Source organism: Wyeomyia smithii, chromosome 1, assembly GCF_029784165.1.
Source record: "Wyeomyia smithii strain HCP4-BCI-WySm-NY-G18 chromosome 1, ASM2978416v1, whole genome shotgun sequence".
In the NCBI taxonomy this organism is placed as follows: Eukaryota; Metazoa; Arthropoda; class Insecta; order Diptera; family Culicidae; genus Wyeomyia; species Wyeomyia smithii.
Window position 1 is genome coordinate 28,200,080 of NC_073694.1, and position 24,710 is coordinate 28,224,789.

At 36.5% G+C, this 24,710-nt stretch overlaps 1 protein-coding gene across 7 annotated transcripts in view; it reads right to left on the reverse strand.

The window, feature by feature from the left end:
• Positions 1 to 347: 347 nt before the first annotated feature.
• LOC129718131 (neuroglian) overlaps positions 348 to 24,710 on the reverse strand; it is a 99,875-nt gene continuing 75,512 nt past the window's right edge. For 3 of the 7 annotated variants that reach the window (XM_055668573.1, XM_055668564.1, XM_055668582.1), the window contains exons 5-10: positions 18,836 to 19,845; positions 12,005 to 13,805; positions 11,614 to 11,945; positions 11,342 to 11,552; positions 8,756 to 8,874; positions 348 to 4,272 (exon numbers count right to left, since the gene is read on the reverse strand). In XM_055668573.1, coding sequence (XP_055524548.1) covers positions 4,142 to 4,272; positions 8,756 to 8,874; positions 11,342 to 11,552; positions 11,614 to 11,945; positions 12,005 to 13,805; positions 18,836 to 19,845 — 3,604 coding nt within the window. In that variant the 3' untranslated portion in view covers positions 348 to 4,141. Of the gene's footprint in view, positions 4,273 to 7,448; positions 8,095 to 8,755; positions 8,875 to 11,341; positions 11,553 to 11,613; positions 11,946 to 12,004; positions 13,806 to 18,835; positions 19,846 to 24,710 lie in introns of those variants that run through there. The other 4 variants (XM_055668589.1, XM_055668608.1, XM_055668597.1 and 1 more) reach the window with 4 other exon arrangements.

The following is a 24,710-nucleotide window of genomic DNA, read 5'->3' on the forward strand; positions in this document are numbered from 1 at the left end:
TATGAGATTTTGGGGTCCGATGTAATACGTTTATTACTGCAAATAGTTTTAGTTTGAATAAAATAAATTACAGGGCTCTTTGGGATGCTTTACTGTTTTGAAAACGACAAATTATTCAGATAGTTTCTGTCTAGGAACTTTTCTCCATTTGCTGGCAGATGGCGCATATACAGTGGGCTGATTTTGGGATGGGAAATTTGATGAAAACTGTTCTCTGATATTAATTCACTGGTTATAAAAAATCGAAGTAGAAGATACTCGAAAAATTCTAAGCAAATTTGCTCTTCAAGTCCCTAATTTTTTAAAAGGAAAATGTTCACAACGAGTAAAAGAGAGCATTGCTACCGTTTTATGTTTCAGTGTTTCGGTTCAGTTGGGTTTATTTCCGCATTTTTCATTTAGTTTTACAGCAATATGAGTTCAAAACAAAGTACAGAGAATACGGGGGTTGGCTTGCCTTGGCTGGGAACGCCCAAGCTGAGAGTACGGTTAAGTGTTACGGTCTATTGATTGGTTGTTTGTTTTTTTTTCTTCTACTCCCGATTCGATTCGTTTTGGTTGTTAGTTTCGAGTGTTGATACAATGAATTAATAATGGTGGGTGAGACAAGTCAGGGATTGAATTTTATCGTATTTTTTTGCTTAGGAATTAGTGACATCCCATTGTTAGTTTAGTTTCCTACTAGCCGATTCTATTTTTTGTTAATTATCTTTTTTCACAATTTTTGGTTTCATTATCTAAGCATTCTAGCAGCATTTGATGGGTTGTCTAGTGTTATAGTCCACCAATGCGGTAATAATTGATAGCTATATAATACAGATCCGTTTTTGTTTGCTAGCCTGGCGGAATCTAAATGTGTCCATCAAAAAATACTTTCATCACTTTTTGTCCCCCCGTTGCCCTGTCCAGCTGGGGACCTGCGTTGGATGATTCCGGCAAGCATCAGGGGGGAAGAAAATATCATCTCTCGTTTCGTTTCAATTGATCCTCACATTCGATTTTTATTTTCAGTTTTCGTTTTAAGTCCTCTCGTGGCGTGTTCTTTTGTCCAACGTGTAAATAATTTTTTGTATGTTGCTTTTTTTAATGTCTTGCAAGTGTTTCTGCTGTGATGATGATGCGTTATTGTTCATGATGATTTCTTCTTCCTTTTTTAGGAATGATGACAATGATGAACGGAACTAAACCGGCAGTGTTTTTTTTTGTAGTTTTTTACTCGAAATGTGTATGAAAAGCTATTGAATTTCGTTAGGTAAGTATTGTGAAAAACATCGTTGCTCGTGGCAAATTTTTGACTGTCTAGACATCCAAAACGAGTGGTCTTGGTAATTGAATTAGTTTAGTTGTGTGCGGCCAATATTTCTTACAAAAAGCACTTTATATACTAGACGTGATTTGTTTTTTTTTTCTGTTTCAACTATATGGCTGCTAAGTTCCAATTACTTTATTATACAGATACCTATAGGTAGAGTTTCTCTTTTCATAAAAACATGTAACATTAATTTTAGAGTGTACGTGTGACCTTAACTTTAAACTTTTAGTTTGCTTTTTGTTCTTTTGCTGCGACAATCTTTTGCTTATACTCACAAGACACAAGCGAACAGATAAAGAAACCTATACAAGTACACAAACGTGAAAGCTTAGGGTTAGAAACGAGTTTAAATAGGGCAAACGAGAAGATGGGGAAGGAGGCGACCTGTGGTTAAGACAGCCGCTCCAGCCATTTTAAAAGCACTTGTTTGTATCAAAACAATAGGGTTTTTAAAAAATTTTGTTTTTCTAGTTTTTGGTTTCTTCGCAAAATATAACAAAAAAAGCCGTCCACATAATTACGGACAGCACAGTTGTTACATTCTTCCCTCATTCGAAGCATGCCTTTCGCCGTTCCAGTTTTTCGCTCTATCTGTATGTGTGTATAAAAAGCACCCATTGTTTTTTTTTCTTATTACGCCTTTCATTCTGTTTTCTATTTCTAAGCCTACAGCAAGCATTCCTTACTTTCTTATCATCCCATTACTAAATGCATCAGCTTACCCTCCCCAGTACAGTGTTAAGTCAACGTTAGAAGCGAAAGCACGATTAGGTTACAAGTTTATATTTAGTTAAAATATTTGAATTTATACAAAAATTGCATTGATTAGTTGTAACCCAGTGGCAGCGGTGTGCACTTCCAAGACAACAAAAACAAGCGTCCTTGCTGCTGCTGCTAGCGGGTGTAACTTCCCTTCGTTCAGTAAATTTTAACAGGAGGCAAGCAAAATATAATAGATTTATCATTAGATAGAGATTTTAAAGATAATATTTTCACTAAGACCCTGTGTGGTTTTGTCGTGTTCGTTCGATTCTTGGTGTGCAATTCAGAAAAGGATCTGAAGCTTACGGAATTATAAAAATTAACATGAATGGATTATCGAAAACTCATGGGGTAATCGTATAAGAAATGAAAAACAAAATTAAAAAACGAAACTTAGAATTTAATATTATATAAAACACAAAAAAAATAGACAAATGATTTCATAAAGAAATTCTTTATTACAAATAAAAGTAAACATTTAGCTTTCTCTTACTAAACAGTTAAAACTAATACAAGGAAATTTCTATTAAAAGAAAGGATTGAATTACAACATATTCGTTTCATTTTCCTCGTCCTTCTTTCTTGTTCAGCGGTGTTCTTCATTACCGTGACCAGAAAAAAATGTAATTCTGCATTCGAAATGCGTTTCGGAAAATAACTGCAGTACTTTTGCATTATATACAGAATATCTCTCTTTCTCACTCTCTCTCTTTCTGAATATAACTTTTTTCTCTTCAAATGTGATAATAAGTTGTGTGATGCTTATTTATCTTTTTGTTTGATTTTCTCGCGCACAATAGCATAAGTTCTACGCTTACTAGCTCGGAATATTTTTAGTTTTGTGCTCCAAACCAGCTCCCTAGTTATGCCAATCGGTTTGTTCAATAGTTTTATAAACGAGTATAAAACTATCAACAACCCATGAAGAACTTAGCCACTTTTAGATCTGCGAGCGGAGATGAGAGGGGAAAAAACTAGTCGAGAGTGGGGGGTCAAAGTGTGGCTGACGGGTTCTTATTTTCGCGTTTTTTCTTCTTCTGTTTCTTAAGCACTTATAACTAGTACGAAATAAGAGATTCTTGCTTACTGGACGAAATTGACTTATAACTTCGCGTACCGCGTAACTGTTTCGCGTCGTTCATTCCCATCGAATGTTCCGCTAACAGAAAGTTACAAATAATGAACTATCGAAAAAATAAGTCAACTGAAAAAAAAAAACAATGTTGTGTAATGAAAAAAAAAAAACATTGATCTCTCAAATGGGCCGGACTAAGACGAAGAAGGCATTTAACAACTACGACGAAGACGACGACGGTTGATGGTTCTCTCGGTTTCGTTAAATAAAATTAAGCAGATAAAGATTTTTTTTGTCACGTTTCATTTTAGGTCCCACTCTTTGAGGGGATCATTCGCCGCTTTTTTTCTCTCGTACGATCGCGATCTCTATTATAGGTAATAGTAGGTCATAATAATTAAAGCACAATAACGGATAATAAAGTGGAATCCAAGCTCAGCTCTGGATGAGCGCATTCTTCGGAGATAAGAGCTGCTGCTGCTGTTGATAAAATGGAATCAGTTGCAACAATTGCCGCTAGGTGCGCACGGCGCACTAAGCAGAACACTGCACTGCAGCTACCGTAGCTGATGTTGGCTTGACTAAAACTAAGCGACTGAATTTTTCACTGTTTCTAGAAGGTAAACCGAAAATCTAATTGTTATTCAATGCTACCTACGATGCAGTATGAATTGCGCCCTGGACTGGATTTTCTTACTAGTAAATCTGCGTCTGAACACATTCGTTTGAGTTGCCAAGAGTGTCATTTGGATTCTACCCACTTAGAGGTTTCGTAATCGCTAAAAACTGAATGTATTTTCCGTAACGGAAAGAGTTACACGATAGTTCACAAAGTAAAAAAAAAACAAAGGCGCTGGTTGACGTGTGTCCGCTCCATAATCTGGTAGTAGATCATCAGCTTCACCTAGCTCGGCTACCGGTAAACAACAAGCAGTAAAGTCCCGCCGTTGACCAGCGGTGCAATGCGGTATGGTACTTTGCCGCACTTCTTCTTAGACGTACGTAGCCATGTTGGCGTTGGCTCCCTGTAGCGAAGGGTTTTGCGGTGTCGACTGGGCACTGACCGGTGGCTTACCGGGTACGTACTGGCCGATGAAGGAACCATCTTCGGTGAATTGTCCTCCTAAAATGAGTGAGACGGGTTTAGTGATTTGATAAATTGAAGTGAAAGGAAAATGGAAAGTTTGTTCGAAAAGAGGTACGAAGTTTTTCCTCAAAAAACTAGCCACGGTCTAGCCTATGCTCTTGTTTAAAAATTGGGCATACGACATGAAAATTAAAATATATATGAAACCTAGCTTCAAAACTTGATCACTATTTAATAAATGAAAGAAACCGGTATTACTAGTTATTTCGATAAGAATTTTCAATTATGGTGGAACCTTTGGGCTCTATGATTGTTTTGTTTGTTCTCTAGTTCGAATACTATATTTGATTTTTTTTTTAGGTTTTTATTTTAATTGACCTCTCAACATTTTTTTTTTCGTTCTGACCTTTTTTGTTGTTTTCAACGATTGTCAAACAGCTTTATCCAATGATCTTTTTCCAGTTTCATTACTTGGTATTTTTTATTTGTTTTAATTCATTTTCATGAAACGTTCATTTTTATGTTTTTTTTTCAATATTTATTTGCAATTTATTAATGATTTGTCTCTTTTTGTACTTATTCAAAATTTTAATTTTTGGTTAGCTTCGGAGCTGCTTGATTTTTGAATCGGAAGATTTTTTCAAATATATGTGTCTTTCGTTTTTATATGAAAAGATTTTTGAAAAAAATGGACTTTTTTAGATAATTAATTGTTAATTTTTCTTTTTACTTGGGAAAAATTTTTTTTTAGAGCGTATATTCAATTTCCGAAAGACCAAATTATTATCCACAACATTGCCGAAGACGTCACACCGATTAAACAAACTGTTTTAACCGTAAAAATATTTGTAATCATCAATACCTTCCCAAAATAGCATTTTTCAGTAGCCTTTCAAAAATGAGTCGTGTTCCAAAAAATTAATCTAACAGCACAAAATGGCATCTTCTGTCTAAAGAAACGTCTATGCAAAGATTCAGCAAAAACAAAAATGGTCGATTAAATTGGTTGCCCGTTTTTTTGTGAAATTGCTCTAAACTTTAATTATTCTCTGAGTGTTCTTCGCATACTATCATTTTATTTTTTTTTATTATTTTCTTTACTTGTTTATTTTTTAATACATTCCCAATTTTGCCCCGTTTTATATGGTGAACTGTTTTGAGTCACCGAAAAATTGAACTTATTTTTTTTAATTCCCTTAAAAACTTTTTTTCTATATTTTGTAAAGTTTTTGTTCAGTTTTAAAAAATATGCAATTGAATTATTAATAATTTTTCATTATATAGTATTATAATAATAATAATAGTCATGTAAATCTAATAGTTTTAGTTTATAGGATATTTTTATTATTCCGTTAATTTTATGTTGTTTTCTTCAACTTTTTATTATTATTGTTTTGAGAACGATAACTGTCACAAATTTTTTAAATGTGTGTGTGACGCCAAAACAGAAAATGATCCCAAATTGAGCTCAGAATCGCCAAAAACGCCTTCTAAAGGCCAGAAAACGCCAAAAAAGGAAAATAATCCCAAATTGAGCTCAGAATCGTCAAAAACGCCTTCTAAAGGCCAGAAAACGCCGGAAAAGGATATGATCTCATATTGAGCTCAGAATCGCCAAAAACGTCTTCTAAAGGCCAGAAAACGCCGGAAAAGAAAATGATCCCAAATTAAGCTCAGAATCGCCAAAAACGTCTTCTAAATACCAGAAAACGCCAAAACAGAAAATGATCCCAAATTGAGCTCAGAATCGCCAAAAACGTCTTCTAAAGGCCAGAAAACGCCGAAAAAGACAATGATCCCAAATTGAGCTCAGAATCGCCAAAAACGTCTTCTAAATACCAGAAAACGCCAAAGAGAAAATGATCCCAAATTGAGCTCAGAATCGCCAAAAACGCCTTCTAAAGACCAGAAAACGCCAAAACAGAACATGATCCAAAATTGAGCACAGAATCGTCAAAAACGTCTTCTAAAAGCCAGAAAACGCTGAAAAAGAAAATGATCCCAAATTGAGCTCAGAATCGCCAAAAACTCCTTCTAAAGGCCAGAAAACGCCGGAAAAGAAAATGATCCCAAATTGAGCTCAGAATCGCCAAAAACGTCTTCTAAAGGCCAGAAAACGCCAAGAAAATAAAATGATCCCAAATTGAGCTCAGAATCGGCAAAAACGCCTTCTAAAGGCCAGAAAACGCCGAAAAAAGAAATGATCCCAAATTGAGCTCAGAATCGCCAAAAACGCCTTCTAAAGGTCAGAAAACGCCAAAAAAGAAAATCATCCCAAATTGAGCTCAGAATCGCCAAAAACGTCTTCTAAAGGCCAGAAAACGCCAAAAAAACAAATGAACTCAAATTGAGCTCGGAATCGCCAAAAACGCCTTCTAAAGGCCAGAAAACGCCGAAAAAGGAAATGATCCCAAATTGAACTCAGAATCGCCAAAAATGAAAATGATCCCAAATTGAGCTTAGAATCGCCAAAAACGTCTTCTAAAGGCCAGAAAACGCCAAAAAAGAAAATGATCCAAAATTGAGCTCAGAATCGCCAAAATCCCCTTACATTTCTTCAATTTTATTTTCACAATTCCGTGATTTATTCTTGTTTATTGGTTGATCGATTTTCACGAATATTTTTTTCATTTTTTTTTTGTATATTGTTCCACAGTTGACAATGACGAACAACATTGTTATCCAGTTTTTAACTTTAAGTTTTAAACAGTTTTTCAATGCTTTAAATTTTTTCAAATTTAAATTCATAATATGATACCAAATGTTGTCGGATTTAAATCATTGAAAAAAGCAAGAATAAAGTAAATTTCAGCCCCTTATCGGAGACTTTTTTAACATACTTCTTCCGTAAACCATATCTCTAAGTAAAATGTGAAGTTTTTTAAATATTACCTAGCACAATCAGCTAGGTTTTTTCGACTGTCATTATTTTACATATTTTTTCAACTTGTAAGCATTTCCTGAGCTTGTGCTTTCTTTCTGCTTTTTTTAGGTTTTTGGTTTACCCTTGGTTAATAGTTTTATATGGATATTTTAACACTAATTAAAAAAAATTAGAACATAAAAAAAAATTACAAATAACGGTTTATTCAACCCTCAAGATATAAGTAAAACTTCGTACCTATTCCCGCAAAGGTGAAGGGTAAATCAAGTGAAAATAGGGCTTGTAGGAGAATAAAAAATAAAACTCATAAATACCTGAATAAACTTAAAAATAAAGCTGCTTGTCACGTTTCGAAACTGGACGGCTCTCTAAACACTGCTTCTATGTCATCTCACTGCCAGACAGCAAGCTCACATCACGTCAAACTCTTTTTTTTTGTGTTCACCAAAAAATAAATAACAGACACGAAATCGCCACTTGTTGAAAGGAAACCAATGATGAAAACAAATATTCATCTCTTGCTTTAGTTGAATTGTTTTTTGTTTGTTTGATTATCGCTCCTATGAAGTAGATGTAAAAATACTCAAAAAAATTTATCCTAAATACATTTCTGGCTAGTGTTTTGATTCCATTTCAACGATACACTTCATCTAGCAACGGTGCTTTTAAACTTCCCTAACTTATATAATCTGTTTTGTGTTTTTTTCGAGCACGGTATATTCCAACTCTCAAATACCGTTGTTTGATTGTCCAAAAATTAAAAAAAAAAAACCATAACATTCATTCGAGTCCGCATGGCTCTCCTAGCTACGAGAATGTTGCTGTTGTTTGTTTGTTTGTTAGAAACCTATCCGACTAATTCCTATATACTACAACCTACTAAACCAGTGTCGCGAACGCTTGTGAGCTGCTGTCCGCGTTCTTGCCCTTACGGCCGTATTGTCCGATGAAGGAACCATCCTCATTCATACCTTCTACAAAAGCAAACGAGACAAAAAAGAGAACAGAACACAAACGAAAAGAAAAAAAAAAACAATAGAGAAACATAATTTAGAAACAAGCCTGCTGAATAAGGCGCGATAACGTTCACTAATTGCTGGTTGTTAAAATTTTTCCACAAATCCGTCCGTTCTTTTTTTATATCAGCAATCGACGCACGTTACAGCGAAAATAAAGCACTTAAAGCTAGCTTAGAACTAAAAGTGTAACTGAAGTTTAGTCATTCGACAAAAAAGGGGGTGGAAAAGAACAACAAAAGAAGAGCGCTGAAGTTTAATTTTCGTGTGTTTAAACATTAGGAAAAGCAGGAAAAATACGCAAAAAACGGACGCCAAAACACTCTTCAATCATTGCTGCTATTCTAAAGAAAGAGAGATAAACAAAACACAAGAAAAAGGAGCAGTTGGGTTTCGGGGATAAAAGCTGGCTGCGCTGGATAACCAAACATTTGCCTATAAACTAATGTAAATAAAGAAGGAAAACAAATCTCATAACGAGGATTTCACTTGTACAGTTATATACTAGAGACGTATCCTGACACGGAAAAATTCCGTTGGATGACTGTGTGGAAGGAATACGGGATAAGGAGGACGTTGGTTGTTTTGATTGACGAGTTGTTGGACGGGGGTCATTTACCTGTATCACCTTCACCATATTCCGCCATGGAATCAGTATCACTTTCCGGTGCGACTTTTTGCGAGCTCAGTGACTGTCGACCCTGGCTTTTATTGTCCAAGCTGTAATCACGTAAAACACTAAACTCTTTTTTGTATCCTTTGTCCGGACGGAGCCGCTCGTGGCTATTGCTTTCGAGGCCGAAATCAAAATTAAAGATAAAACCAAAAATAAAACGAAACCCCTCGTCGGGTGTTCCCCGTCACCGTTTGCTAATATTTGATTTTTTTTTGTTCTAGTGGCTCGTCCGGATTTAAGTTATAATATTTGTTTAGTATTTGTAAAATAACAGGGGGATGACTTGTTTCGAAAATGAGACGCGACGCGGGAGAATTTGGGCCTTTGTGTAAAAGTCCGACAGGGGGAAAGTAATGTGTTTGTGGAGCGGTGCCTTTTCAACTTCTAGAGAAACATCGAAGGTATGGGGTGGTGATTGTAATTATTTACAGTTGACTAAATGTGTGGGCAAAAACTGGTGATTTGATTTTACTTGATTGAAGAAGGAGGTTGTAAAAACAACTAACGAGAGACACGTATTATTTACACTATGACTTCAACATTGTCGACCCTTTCTTTGATGAGGCACAACATTAACTACTTATAACTTGTTATTATTATTATTATTTGTTACGAATGCGAACCAAATTAATTGCTTGTGTGCTTCAAAAGAATATGTTTGCTTCTCTAGTAAAACGTCTGTCCAACCGAAAGTGATAATATATGCCATAACGGAAGTTTGTTTGCATAATAATCATTACACAATTAAGTAACCCCGCAACCAATAGATAAAGGTTTGTTACTGCCCTCCTGGAAGTTACGTGACTGTTAAAATTGATTCCATGCAATGAAAATATTATTCACCCTTGACAAACACAACATACTAGGGGTTCCGGGAAACTGAAAGATGAGTGCTAATTGTTCATAAATGGTTATGGGCGAATCGAAACCTGACACTTAAAATTTAGATCCAAATTCTAATCCGATCCTGAATTCTGCATCGAGTCTTATTTGATTTCACATAAAATTCAATTCTATATTATAAATCTGCAATTCAGTCCCTCATAATTCAATCCCTACTCTAATCTTAGATTTTAATACAATTTCATAACAAATTTGCACATCTAAACTTGGAGTTGAGTTCTAAACAATTTCATATCAAATTTCGAATAAGTTACAACCGTCACCGCAAAAAAAAAAATTCTTTCGAAATGTCTCCAGCGATTGACCATGAACAATAAACACTACATCACAAAAAAAAACTACGTTCCCAGAGAAAAGAAAGTGCCAGTACACCAGAGAAAGGGTCACCATGTGGAAGGCTTGTTGTCTCAGGTAGGGAGCTCCACAAATACCCGCATATAAATTAGGCCTGCAGTTGAGGGGGGTAATTAGAGATAAGAGAAAGCTTATGAGCGAGAGAGAGAGAGGGAGATGATATAATCTATACATATCTATTATGCAGCGATACAGAGAGACAGGAGATGAACGGTAGAACGATAGACGGGGGAACACACTAAGAGGGTGGCATGGAAAACAATAGCATGGACCGGAATGAATGTAAGTGTGAATATATGTAATGCAAGTTTTTTGGTGTTATCCAATGATATTCGGGTGTTTAAATATGTATGAATCTACCTCTTACCCGACCAGAGCTAGCTGACTGGTCTACGATACCTACGGTATGATAATGGAATTAGCTAAGAAATTTGGACTTCATTAACAGATGGGACACAAAATGAGGTTTGGGACCGAAACAGCCTATATAATTAATGGCTAATAATTGATTATGGTTATGATCATACTCAACGGGACGGGACGTGGGACGGTACACAATCAACAGTCCAATTAAGGCTACAAATGGAACGGAAGTGGTAATTTAGAGCTGGGAGGTGGGTAAGGTAAGGCTCGATTGTTTGGATAGTGGCAAAACCGAAACGAAACTAACCATACTTAGCCTTCGTAGGGAAATGAATGCTGGCGTGCAATATTTACTCGTGCTGACTGTTGAATTGACCTTTACCGGAAAGCTTACCCATTTCCTGTGGCAGTGCTTAGATTTTAACAAGAGAGGGTTATGGCAGTGGCGAGTTAATCTACGCTAACGCAAACGCAAGTGGAAAAAGGGTAGCTCATTTTCACTGCTGATGGTTAAAGGTTTAAATGGGAATTGAAAGGACAGGTGCACTGCAGTTGCTAGAAGGACAAGGTTAGGACAACGCACTCACACTGTCACACGTTTTATACAATCGAACAAAAATGCGGGGTGGGTGTATTATGCTGTATAAAATGTTAGTGAAATGTTACTTAGACTTGAACATCTGAAGGTCGAACTGGAATTAACGTGCAACTCTAGCATGATATTATCAGTTCAACCTTCCTGAAGTTCATTCCAACTTTCAAGCGATTAGTAATAGAAACAGTCAAGGCACTGCTTTTGAACACTTGTACAGGGCGAAAAAGGGAGAGCGGGATAATATTGCGCGCGTTGTTTGTTTTTTATCCAAAGGGGTGAAAAGGTGAGCATGCGGCAACAATTTCGCTACTTACGGCTGGGAGTACTCGGGGAACCCGCCCTCTTCTGTGTAATCGTTCCGTCCGTTCGCAAGTTCCCGGTCGTGCACATCGTATTTACCACCTCGGTTTCGTTTGATAATGCAAATGATTATGAGCAGAAGAATTAGGAAGGCAATCGCAAGCATCATTCCAATGAACCAACCAGCCGTGGCCACATTCTCGTTGGGAACTTTGATAGGCCCCTCTACAAAAAAAAAAAAAAAACAATCAATGGTACACGAAAACCAGAAGAATTTCTTTTTTACCAATTCCGTAAGTGTCAACCTCCTGTGAGAGAGACTCCGTCTGGTATTCGCCGTCGACGGACACCACGCGGAACTCGTAATTGCTGTCCGGATCCAATCCGTGAACAGTGTGGTGATTCTCGTACAGCACGGGTTCCGTCATGAGCCACTGGCTTTCGCCCTTGATTCGGTACTTGATGAAGAAATGCGAACCAGGTTTGCCTTCCAGATTAGGTTGCCAGATGACCTTGATGTCGGCACGGCCATTATCGTTTGGCTGTCGCTCCCACGCGAAGTAAGGCTGATCGGGCGGTATCGCGATTCCACTGGCAGTCTTCTGTTCGATATAGTAGCTAGAAAAAAGTGGACATTTCTCAGTAAAAATTCATACCAAACAAAAAATTCAACTCACTCTTGTCCCTCTCCTGCTTTGGTGGTTCCAACCACGTGCACTCGATACTTTGTGTTCTGTTTCAGTTTGCCCAGTTTTGCTTCCGTCACCCGTGGGTCTTGTATGTGCGGTTCACGTTCCATTCTGGGTCCAAACGAGGTTCCCTTGACCTCTTCGTAGTAGATTTTGTAGCCGGTTAGTTTACCGTTCGGCTGCAGAGGTTTCTTCCATTTCAACAGGAAAGCGGATGACCCTAGTGGTATGGCATCTAACGATTGGATCGTGTTTGGTACACCTTCCGGTGTATCGAAGGAGAGTGTTGTGCTCGAGGGACCATTGAAGCGTCCGTTGTACGCCAGAATGCGGGCGTAGTTCGTGGAATCGGGGACAAAGTCTGTGACTAGAGCTTGCTTCGAGTCGGACGTTACGAGAACCTCACGGAGGTTTTCTTCACCATCGGAATCGGTCCACGTTTGAATTTTGTAACCTTTGAAGTGTCCTCGGACGCTCTCTTCGGTCACTGGATTCCAGCTCAGGATGGCAGATGTGGGAGCAGTTACTTGGATGAGAGTAAAATTGGTTGGTGCTTCGAGCGGTCTATCCTCTCCGGAATAACCAATAACTTCTCGAGCGGCAACGTTTGCTTCGCCGAGTTCGTTAATCGCCAGTACCTTGATTCGATAACGCTGGAACGTTGGCTGATCGCGCACGAATAACTCCGCTTGTCGCCAGTCGAAGATGTCTTCCGTGTTCCAATTGTCTACCCCAGTGTCGAGCTGCCAGTAGACTCGATACTGGAATCTGGGCGCGTTATGTTCGATTTCGGACATCGGAGTCCATTTGATGAGCAGATTGTTGGGTTCTGTACCTTGACCTTCAACGTTGTCTGGGTTTTTATAGGGAACACTAGGTTGGGTTGTGCACACATCGCTATGTCCTGAAGGCAACGATGGTCCTACCTTGTTGATAGCTATCACGCGGAATGTGTAGTTCGCCCATGGACTCATGTCAACGCTGTAGGTGAAATCGGTAGCCGGCACATCTTTAGTAGAGATTTCCCAACTGTCCGGTGCAAATGAGGTGTTGTATTCGATAGTGTAATGCAAAATCGGAGAACGGTTATCACCATTCGGTTTCCACGTGATCGTGGCGACTGCCTGGTGGCAATCGATTCCCATCAGGGAAGGACTATTCGGTCGATCGTATACGGTCAGAGTAGCATTAGCCATTACTTCGTCCAGATCCGTTCGCGCTAAACAAGTGTACACTCCCGTGTCCAGTTCGATGGTTTTGGAAATCGTCAACGAGTAATCATTGGTCATTACAAAACGTGGTTGCGTTTCGAAATCGATAGTAACACCGTCCGTCAACCATTCGATCGTCAAAGCTAGCGAAGAATCAGCTACTGCGTTACATCGGAAGGTAGCTTGAGTACCGGCAACCACCTCGTAGTCCTGTGGTTCATCGATGATCTTCGTGTGTTCCTTCACGATCAGTTCTCCGCTGGCAGACTTGGAGCCAAGTTTGTTCACCGCATTACAGGTATATTCGCCGGCGTCGGAAAACTCCACCCCTTTGATGAACAGATCCCCGGTGTCAAGAATTTGGTAGCGTCCACCAGTTAGCTCACGTCCATTTCGAATCCACTTAACCTGTGGTTTGGGAGCGCCAAACACACGACACGTCATTGTCACATTTCGCCGATCGACGGAGTATTCCAGTTTGGGTGGTTCCGTGATTTCCGGTGCCAGGGCCAGCACGTTCAGATAAACATCCTTGTAGACGTAACCCAGCGAGTTGGTGGCGTTACAACCGTAGTTACCTGGTGGAAAGAGAAGAAGGAAGGAGTTAGTTGTGTATAGAGAATCGATTTGTAACTTCTACTACAAAAAACTGCAGAAAATAAAACAGGAAAAAAGTCCTTATTGAAATAACAAATTATAGGTTCTAAAATAAAAAATGGGGAGGTGTAACAGAAATGAATATTGGAAAGAGATCGAATAACACGAATAAAAAACTAATAAAATAAATAAAGGGTAATGCTGCTGAACATTGGCAATAATAGCAAAAAAAATAATTGGAAAAGAGAACAAAAAACATTGGAAAATATATTGAAATGGAAAAACGAAATGAAATTAACGACAAAAAATAAAGAATTTAAACTAGGAATGTGCGAATACGAGGAAGACTGACTAAGAAACAGAAAATATGCGAAATATGGGCGGAAACACTAATCACTAATCATTTAGAAAAATGCAAACTGAATGTAAATTAAAGAAATTCAAAGCAATAGATAACAATAGAAACGAATATTAGGAAAATTTAGGACAGTGTAAATTAATAAAAACATTAAAACAAGCAATTCGATTTTCCAATGTTAAAAAAATACGAAGGAGGAAAAATTAAAAATGCACATTGGAAAGGAAAAATGAAGAACCACCAGAAGCAGAATTGGGAAATGAAAACCGGGAAAGTCTAGGGACAAGAATGTGAAAAGAAAAGAATGAACAACATGCAAAAAAAACATCGAAATTAATAGATTTAAAAATGTAAGATTTAGAAATATGATAAAACAAGATCTGAAAACCTGAAGTAATCGAAATACTTAGCAAAAAAAAAACAACTTTCTTAACATAAAATGGACAATTGAAAACAGGAATAATTGCTTAAAAAGTATCATAGAAAAGAATAATTATTTGAAAAAAAAATATTAGCGGTAGACAACTATCGAAGAATATTAAGAAAGAACGATAAAAGAATTGGCCGCTCTGTTTCAAAATTGAGCAAACAAAAGGAGTTAGCGAGTCAAAAAAACTGAAAACAGCAAATTATAACGAAAATGAATTGAGAGAAGGCGAAAAGCAGTATCAGTTAACAAGAATAGAAATCCAAATTGAACCAAAAAACAATAGCGTGGAGATTATAATAAAACAAAAATAAGGCTGATAAATTGAACGGTCAGAAGAAAAAAAATTAAAAAAAAATCAACAGAAAGAAACATGAGAGAACATACAGACGAAAACGAACATTGTTGAAGAACTAAGAAAACGTTATTGTAGAAGAGTAGAAAAATAATAAGTAACAAGGTTCAAAGGATTTTTCAATACAAAAAATAGAAAAATATAAGATGACGAGTGAAGAAGAATCAGATATATACTCGGAAAGGAAAAAAAACAACACAAGTGAAATAAAAAAAAAAAATCAATCATACAAAAAATTATCATAAACGAAGAAGAATAAAAAAATAAAAATGGATTGCGAAAAAGGTGAGAAATACTATGCAAAAAAAATTAAAACCAATGGAAACACAAGGAAGAAATACAAACAGTATAAATATCAAATGATGATTCGGCAATTAAATAAGTATAACTCCAAAAAGTGAAAGACACAATGAATACGGAATGGAAAAATAATCACATGAAAACTATTAAAAACAAAAATGAGATAGAGTGATGTAAACATTGAGGGGTAGAGAAAGACTAGTTAACCGGTTTCTGAATTAAAAAAAAATATAATGGAATAAAACGACTGTAAGGAAAAATGAAAGATTTTGAAAGGATGTATTATATGTATTTGAAAATGAAAAAGGAGTAATTGGGAACAGAGCGATGAAAAATAAAAAATATGAACTAAAAAAAAAATAGAAGACATTGAAAATAAAAAACTCACAAAGATACGCTGAAAAAGGGATGTGAATGATAAATAGAAAATGTAAAAAACAGCGTAAAATAAAATTTGGAACTGAGATAAAATGGAAAAGGAGAAGAAAATAAAAAGGAGAAGAAATAAACAAAATCGTGAACAACATATAGACAATGAAAAAGATATAAAACGACTCCGTGTTATGTAGAAAAAGAAACTAGGAAAGGGAAATGGAAAATAAAACCATAAAAATCGCAGAAAATTAGATTTCAAAAGAAAAGTGAAAAAATCGGGACTTTAAAATGAGGAATGCAAACGAAAACCAGACTTGTGAACGCCCACAAGAAACAAGTACACGAAATGAAAATAGACCAAGAAATGAAAAAAAGTTGGGAAAAATATATAGACAGACCTTTGAAAACAATGAAAATGAAAAAGAGAATCAATGAAAAAATCAAGACAGAAAATTAACAAATAAACAAAAAGAAAAATCATATGAGAAATTTCAGAGGATTTAAAATAAAAATTAAAAGTATGAGATAACAAGAGAAAAATACTTAGATATCTACAAACTAAAATAATACGAAAAACTATCACAAAGTGAAAAGAGAACAAACAATGAATCAATCATCAATCAATAAAACAAATGAAAATAAAACACGGAAGAGATACAGAGAATAAACATGACTCGGCAATGAAAAAGAGAAATTATAACATCAAAAAAGTGAAAGAAAAAATGAATGGTACGGAGAAATAATCGAAAGAAATTTATTGAAGACAAATAAGACACAGGGACATGAAAAATTAGCCAATCGATTTCTATATAAAAGGAACATATCTGAAAATAGAGATTGTAAGGGAAAATGAGAAATTTGAAAAAGGATGATAAATTGGAGAATGAGGAAGGAGCACAGGAAAGGAACGAAAACATGCGCATGAACATGAAAAAGCATCAAAGGAAAAACGAACAAATGAAAAAATAAGAAAAATTAATAATAGAAATGGACGATTTAAATTCGTTCAAGTTTGGTAATAGAAAAAAAAAACATTCAGAACAGAGATACAACAAAGAAATAGAAAAATAAAATCACAGAAGAAAACTGGAACTAAAAATGTCTTTTATATTGAAATCAGACATGAAAAACTCAAAGAGGTATACAAAACAAAACTAGATATGTGAGAACACGAGGGCAAAAAAGCAATTTAAATGACAAAATCTTTAAGAGCAGTGAAAAACAAACTTTGAATAATAAATACAGAGAAAAATTCGCGAACAGAAAAACAAACCTCAGAAGGTTGGTGCAAGTAACATAAAATATAGACAAAAGAAAAATGAAAAAATCGGAACATTAAAATGAAAAAATAACAGGAGGGTTGTGTGCAAAGCCACGACCGCAAGGTTGAAGTAGAATACTTTTACAGGAAAGATAACCCGGCTGCTTGCGTGTCAGTCATTTTTCCTAGTAAATAAACGTTGACTAATCAGATCAATCGAATTTTGCGCTTCAACAAGGATTGACCATTTTCAATAATATAGTAAGTTGCTTGTCATGATTGGGGCTTGACAATTTTAAAATTTTGAGATGAAATTTTTTCGGATGTCGTGCTCATGACTGAAGGAAAAGATAATTCAGTACGTTTTGAGATACGGAGATGAAGTAAAATTTATAACTTTTACAAATTTAAAAACGTGAATTAACTTATTAGAAAATATTACCTCTTCAATCAAGTTTTATTTCATCCTGAAAAGGACAATTAGTTGTTCATTTTAATATCGGATAAGATGCCGATCACATCTTTGCGTTATCAATGACAGTGCGAATAAAGTATTCCTTGTGATAAAATAAACAGTGAAAAGCTTACTCAAAACTAGATGGCTCACGTGTTGTCAAAATGAGTTGACTTTTCATTGAATGCATTTACTAGTACCCGCTATCGTACAGAGACTGTATTTCACTAAAATGCCTCACTGCATCAGCTGCTATCGATGCTGATACCCGCTGCAACTGCTACGCTATCCGTAGCCATGCTACAGTTGTGGCCGGTATACGCTGCCATTGGTATCCACTATCCCTACTTCAGCTGCTATCGTTGCTGGAATGCACTGCAACTAGTGCACTATCCTTTGCTACGCTACAGCTGTGGCCTCTTTCCGCCATCGCTGGTATCCATTGCACTGCTAGTGCTGCTGCTAAGGGAGGACGACTGCTGTTGTCGCTGTCTAGAACTATAATGAGTCGCTTCGTCTGAAACAGGCTCTTATATAGCCTAAATAGCATGTTTTAAATGGCAAGGTACATGATTCTGTCGACCGTGCTTGGGAAGCAAGCATATAACGACCAATCAGAGGTCGAATTTTTCGTTTTGACAAGGCTTGACTATTTTCAATAGTACAATAGTGTGAATAATAAAATTACAATTATCTTATTTTGGGAAGAATCTTAGAAGATTTTCCAATCTATTGCTGCAAGAACGAAGGAAATCCATCGAATACTAACCGATTTATTAGCATTTGAAATTGGACATATTTTTCACTTTTTTCGGTTTTAGATTTTCATTTCACATCCCTATGTAGCCGAACTTCCTGAGAGAAGTATTCTACTTCAAAATGCAAATGGGCAACAGACTTATGAAAACCCACAGGAAATAGGTGCGTGAAAGGCAAAAGACCACAACATTTGAAATAATATGACCTACGAGTACATGCCATAAATTTAAAATATGAGATAAAAAACAAAAAAACTTGACGGGAAAAATGAAAGAGGGCGAAAGTTGAAAAAGAAAATCAATAAAAAAAGGGAAAAGGAGATGAAGTACAAGTAAAAACAAATAAAAATCTTTTTCTTGAGGAACTATTTAGTACAGTGAAAAATTAATGTAGACAAAGATAGAGATTAAATAAAAAAATCTTTCAGATATACAATGAAACATAAATAATGAAATCATTAAAGCTAAAAGGAACAAAAAAAGTTGAAAAACATTGCCAAAAAAGCTTACCGAGTGATGATGGCCAACAAAAAAGAAACAAATATCGAAAAATAATTGTACGGAACAAAAAAAAATATTGAACAGAATTAACAACGCAAACCTGAAGGAGCATAAAAACTGCCCGACCGATATAAAGTTAATAAAATGTAATACAATATAAGCAAAATGAGATATGTTGAAGAGATGATAAGAGATATGATAAGAAAACAAATCTTCACTCACCGGTATCAGCCTTCTCCAGCTTGCTAAAGAAGATTCGATTGGTGCTAACCACCCGCCTCGGGTTGTTCGCCGACTGACCGATCGGTTTTCCGTTGTGCACCCAGATGATCTCCGGTTTCGGTTCACCGGTAGCCTCGCACCGGAACTCGGCCGTCTCGTCTTCAGCAGCGTTTACAATCTCCGGCTCAACGGTAAAGTACGGTACGGCTTGCACCCGTAGATGAATCGAGTAGGATTCCGCACTGCCCACACCGTTGGACGATTCGCACTGGTACGTACCTTGGTCATCGTTCGAAACGTGCCGTATCACCAACGATTTGCCGTAATTGCTTTGCTGAATTTTATCGTTCCACTGGATCGGCTTTCCGTCTTTGGTCCAAACCACCTGCGGCAGCGGTGTTCCACCGTAGATACAGAACATTTCAATTTTCTTTCCCCTTAGGGCAACTTCGTTCTTTCGTGATACGTACTGACGTTGCGGTCGATGTTTGTTCTGTGCCGCCGAGATTCCGGTTTGCTTGACCTGCAGCAGTACGCGGTTGCCAATTTTGTACTCATTTCGGAACAGCGAGGAAGCCGCACAAGCGTAGTAAAAATCGTCCGACTGATCCGCGCGGGTTACGTTCGAGAACCACAGATTACCCTCGGGATCCAGCGTCATCCGGGAGTTGTTGATCGAGCTAATTCCGCCGTCCATGTTCTGAATCAGCCAGTACACGTTTGGTCGTGGCCAACCATCTGGAGGTTGGCACTGCATCTTGAAAGGACTACCTTCGTCCACCTCAACCGTCTTTGCCGTTTCGTCCTTGAACGAGTTCAGTTCGGCTTTGCGAACAAACACCGAATTGGAGGTGGCCGTACCGTGTTCGTTTTCCGCAAAGCACTGGTACTGACCGAGATCTTCGTCCCGTGGCGATTTTATTACCAGCGTTCCGCGGCCTGGCTGCTGCGACATTCGGTCGTCGTATGTCTGCCATTCGAATTTCTTGCCGTTTTTGATCCATCGGTATCTGCAAAGAGATTAGGGAAAAGAGAAGCAGCTTTATTAGAGTGTTTGTTCTTATGTTGCAAAAAAAAAAACCATCAAAGTTGGGGAGATTTACTCTGAACGTATGCAAAAATCGTAGGGAAACAGAAGCGAAAAGCTTAGCTGAACAACATCAAACGGTATTTGTCTGCTGTATGCAGCTTCTGCCACCGCCCGGCTGGAACCAAAACCAGCATATTGCAGTCGTTTTCCGCTTGGAGTAATCGAATCAAAGCTCGCACGGGACAGACTTCTGCTTTCTCACTCTCGTTGCTTTTTTTTCTCTCTCAACCTCCATTCGACAAAGACGCTGTTTTGATAGGATACTTGAGACGTTCCTGTTGGACGCTGAAGTGGAATGGAATTGAATTGACGACGAGCAAGTCTTCGGTAGCAATAAATATAGCAAGCCAACGATGCAAAAATGCCCTATTTGGAACACAATGACCAGACTTATGTCGAGGGATGAAATTTGCGACACAGACTTGCAATCGTCGTTATCGGGCAAACTACGTGATAAATACGTCATTATTATCATATGAATAAATAAAACCCTCGCTCTTTCATTTCATGCACCCAGATTTCCCCAAATTGGAGCACAAGCATATCATCATATCATTTCAAACTGTCCACACGATACGAAGGAGGTCGAAGGGGGACTCTCATTTGCATATTCATAGCAAACTGTATCAGCTTCCAGTGACGGGACAGGCGAACGGGTGAAATTAAACAACAACACCGTTTGCAGCAGTTTCGGATACTGGCGCCCTTCCCATCGATTTCGGATTGGGTCAGCAAACCGTGTTCGGTCGAAAAATCTGCTGGGAATAGGGAAATGATGTTAGATCTCATCTTCTGACCGTTGACGCAACGGGATCACCGCCATGGTTCGGTGTGGGGCAGGTAATTTGCATAGCATTAGAAGGAGGAGACGGGACTCGCCACAGCGAACGTCGGAAAATGGGTTTTTGATTGATGAAAAAATTAATTTTTCACCAGGGAGGCCGAGCCACTGACTGGTAGCGAATTACATGGTAGGCTAAGCGTCTCATCAGATAATTTAAATTCATTTGTGTGTTTTCTGCCATATGACAGCTGTCCTTTGGACCTATTGAATTTGAAATTGCTGATGTCCTGAGAGTGGAAGTGAACTACTATTCGATGAAATATCAATATAATTTACATCGGAATTTTGTCGAATGATACATCCGATTTAAATCCTGGACTAAGTTTTAGAAAAAGCACTTTAAGAACTTATGACACGCAACCTGTCATGGCAGGTAGCATATCAGCAAAGTTATATACAAATTAGAGACAGTCGCGTCTAAACGGCATTCAGGTTGGGGAGGAAATGTTTCATTATTACAACACAGGTTAAAATTGCTTATCGCTTAATCATAATTTGAATATCGAAAATACCCATATGTATTGAATTTAGCGGTTTTAAACTGTTTCCCAGAAACTGAAAACCACCATTTTGGATATCAAAATAGCATCCAAGGTTCCAGTCTTCGGCATTACCTTGGTTCCGGAGAGAAACCGCTACGGGAATATTCTGAGAAAATAAACTACGAAACAACAGAAAGACAAATAATCACTGCAAATGAGAAGAACAGCTTAGAGAAGACATAGTTTGAAAAGAAGTAAAAAAGGGAATGGAAAGGTTGAAACTAGGAAAAGTAAATTAGTCAGACAGCTAACAAAGAAAATGGAAAAACGGAGAGCCTCATAGAGAAGAAGCATAAACAAAAACGAGAAAAAGTATTAAAATGAGAGGAGCTGAACAAAAAGGGCAATGAAAACCTCAGTTAGGGTAATGAAGAAAGGTTGGTGATGAAAATACGAAAAATAATAATAAGGAAAAATCAATAAAGCAAATTTGGATAACGAAACACAATTATGGAAAAGGCAAAAATGTAATCCTGGAAATATCAAAAGAAAGCAAAAAAATTTCGCAAACATAATGAAAACCAATATAAAAATATCGCAAATAAAAATAAAGAAAATGGGAAAAATGTACTACGAAACTTCGCTCCTCCTGCCAAATATCGCCACTCATGATTCCCTGGAGAAGTTTATTGGTTTGTCGTCCTTCTAACCAGCTTTATATATAAGAGGGACTTATTTTTTGTTAAGAGGAAGTCACACCAAGGTGTTATAGCATACAGCGTCGGAAAAATTGTTTGTGGAGTCAAACGGATAAAAGATTCAGAAATAGAGAAAAGATGAGCCATAAGAGGAAAAATACGAAAAATAATAGATAAACAATGAAGACGGGAAATAAAAAGGCGACTTGAAAAAAAATGTTCCAAAAAAATATGTCAGGAATGCAAAAGAAACGAGAGGTGCAGTATTTATTTTGAGAAAATAGGACCAAAATATGTCGAAAATTTATGGGATTCAGAAAATAGGAACATAAAGTGAAAAATGTGGGTGAAAATCACATCCGAAGAGAACATGATAAAGAAAAAAAGAAGATAATAAAGAAAAAAAGGAGATAATAAAGAAAATAAAGAAAAAAAAGGAAATAATAAACAAAAAAGAAAATAGGCAGGAAAACATAAAAAAATAAAACACCGCATGAAAAGAATAATATTGGGAGTAATGATTAGGAAATAAACAAAAGTTGAAGAAAAATAAGATAAAACCCGACTACATGTTTTGGGATTTAGACATGGATATTATAAACGAAAGATAAGGGAAATTACAAAAAAAATACTTAGGAAAATAAAAGCGACTGAAAAATGGCAAAAAAAATGATTAATAGAATTGGAATAAACATTGAATGAAGTGGTTAAATATCAAAATTAAAATGAGAAAAATAAGTTGTGAAAGCAAGACGAATAAAAGAAGCAAGATAGAGAAAAGGCAAATCAATAAACAGAATAAACGAGAAGAAACATGAGACATAAGAGATAAAAATTAGGGCCGCTAAATGGAAACGTAAATGAAAAGGAAAATTACAACTGAAAAAAAAATATAAAGGTGAAAAATACGCAGGGCTATGAAAAATGCTCTGAAAAGTGCCAGAAATCAGTGAAAAGGGACAATAAAAGTTTGAAAAAAAAACAATAAATTTGAGATCGGTAACGAAGAATTAAAAAATATTTGGGTAACAAATAATAATCCAATGAAAATACGTAAAAAATGATACTCCAATGCAAATACGAATACAATGAAGGAAAGATAAAGAATATAACATTTAAAAAATACATAGGAGCTATCCACATTCCACCTGGACAGATTTTTAACGATTTTGACCTCCACCTGCCCCTCCGTGGACAACTGCCCATATAAATTCGAGAAAAATTGTATGGACCGTGGACATTACCCAACCCTCCACCCTTCCCCCCCAAAGCTGTCCAGGTGGAATGTGGATGGCCTCTTAAGAAATGAAATCCGCTGAAAAATGGCCAACAGAGGATTTGGAGAATTTATTCATATTTTATGAAGAAAGTGGATGAAAATTACAATTGAAATGATAAGAAAGAAAAATCAATTGTGGAAGCAAAACGAATAAAAGATAGAGAGAAATAGAGAGAAATAGAGAAACAATAAAACAATAAAATGGGGCAAACATGAGAAAACAAGTGAATCAAGAATGCAAATGATAAAAAAGATTATGCGGTGAAACATTTTGTTATAAAAAATAGGACAAAAAAATGACAAAAATTTGTGAGATTCAGAAAATAGGTATATAAGGTAGGGAACATATTCTAAGTAGCTTTAGGAACCGCCTGTGTATTCAGACGAAATACTCGATATGTGTTGGGTGAAATTCAAATAGTAGTATATCAATATGTTCTCTATCGTTTTGTCCGTCAGAATTTGTTTTCAGATTGTAAAACTAAGTTAGCAAACTTTAACAATAATCAATTGAAGTCACCAATCGAGAGACACTATTCCAATCACCCCGAACCTATTTTAAACAGTTTCCATCTGTTTTGCAGGCGTTTTTTTTTTCAGCACCCGAAGTGGCTCCTGAATGGCTGCAATTTAGGTCGATTTGTTTCTAATGTTCTTTGTTCACAGATTTTTTTGTGATTAACGGTATTTCTTATATTCGTAAGACGGCTAGACAATCAAAGTTTTCGTTTCCATCACTAAAATTGTCGATATTCATCGAAATGCAGGAGTTTTAGGCTGTTTTCTTCGACTGATTAAAATAGGCGCTACTGCTCAAGCCGTTCCTTACCCTAATAAAACAAAAAAATGTGGATACAAATCAAAACTGAAAGAAATATAGAGCGGAAGAGTAGCAAAAAATACAAAATGACATCATGAGAAATAAAAGAAATAAAATAAGGCTGGAAAAAAAAAACCAAATTAAAAAGGAAAAATATTGAAAATAATTACATGATAATGAAAAATGACTAAAAATTTATGGGATTCGGAAATTTGGAATTCAAACTGGAAAATGTGAATAAAAATCACAACTGAAAAAAATAATAAAGAGAAAAAAAAAGAAAACAATTAAATGGATGCAATGGCACGTGTCCCCCGCGTAAAAAGCGACTTTAGTGTATTTAAAAAAAAGAAATCAACGGAAACAAGATATAAACCGACCACAATTCCTGGGCATTAAAATTGAAGAAGCTGGGTAAAATTACAAATAAAAGAAAATACGTAAAGTAACGAAACTCGCTGAAAAATCATAAACAACGGGTTTTAGAGAATGGGAATGAACATTTAATAATGTGGATAAAAATCATAATTTAATCACGAAAAATGAGAGAAGAGAAAACAAAATACGTAAAAAAATGTAAAACTCTGACAAGAAATTGAAAGGAGAAAAAGTAAGTGAAAGAATTAATACGAGCTCGAAAAAGAGCATTAGATTGAAAAGGG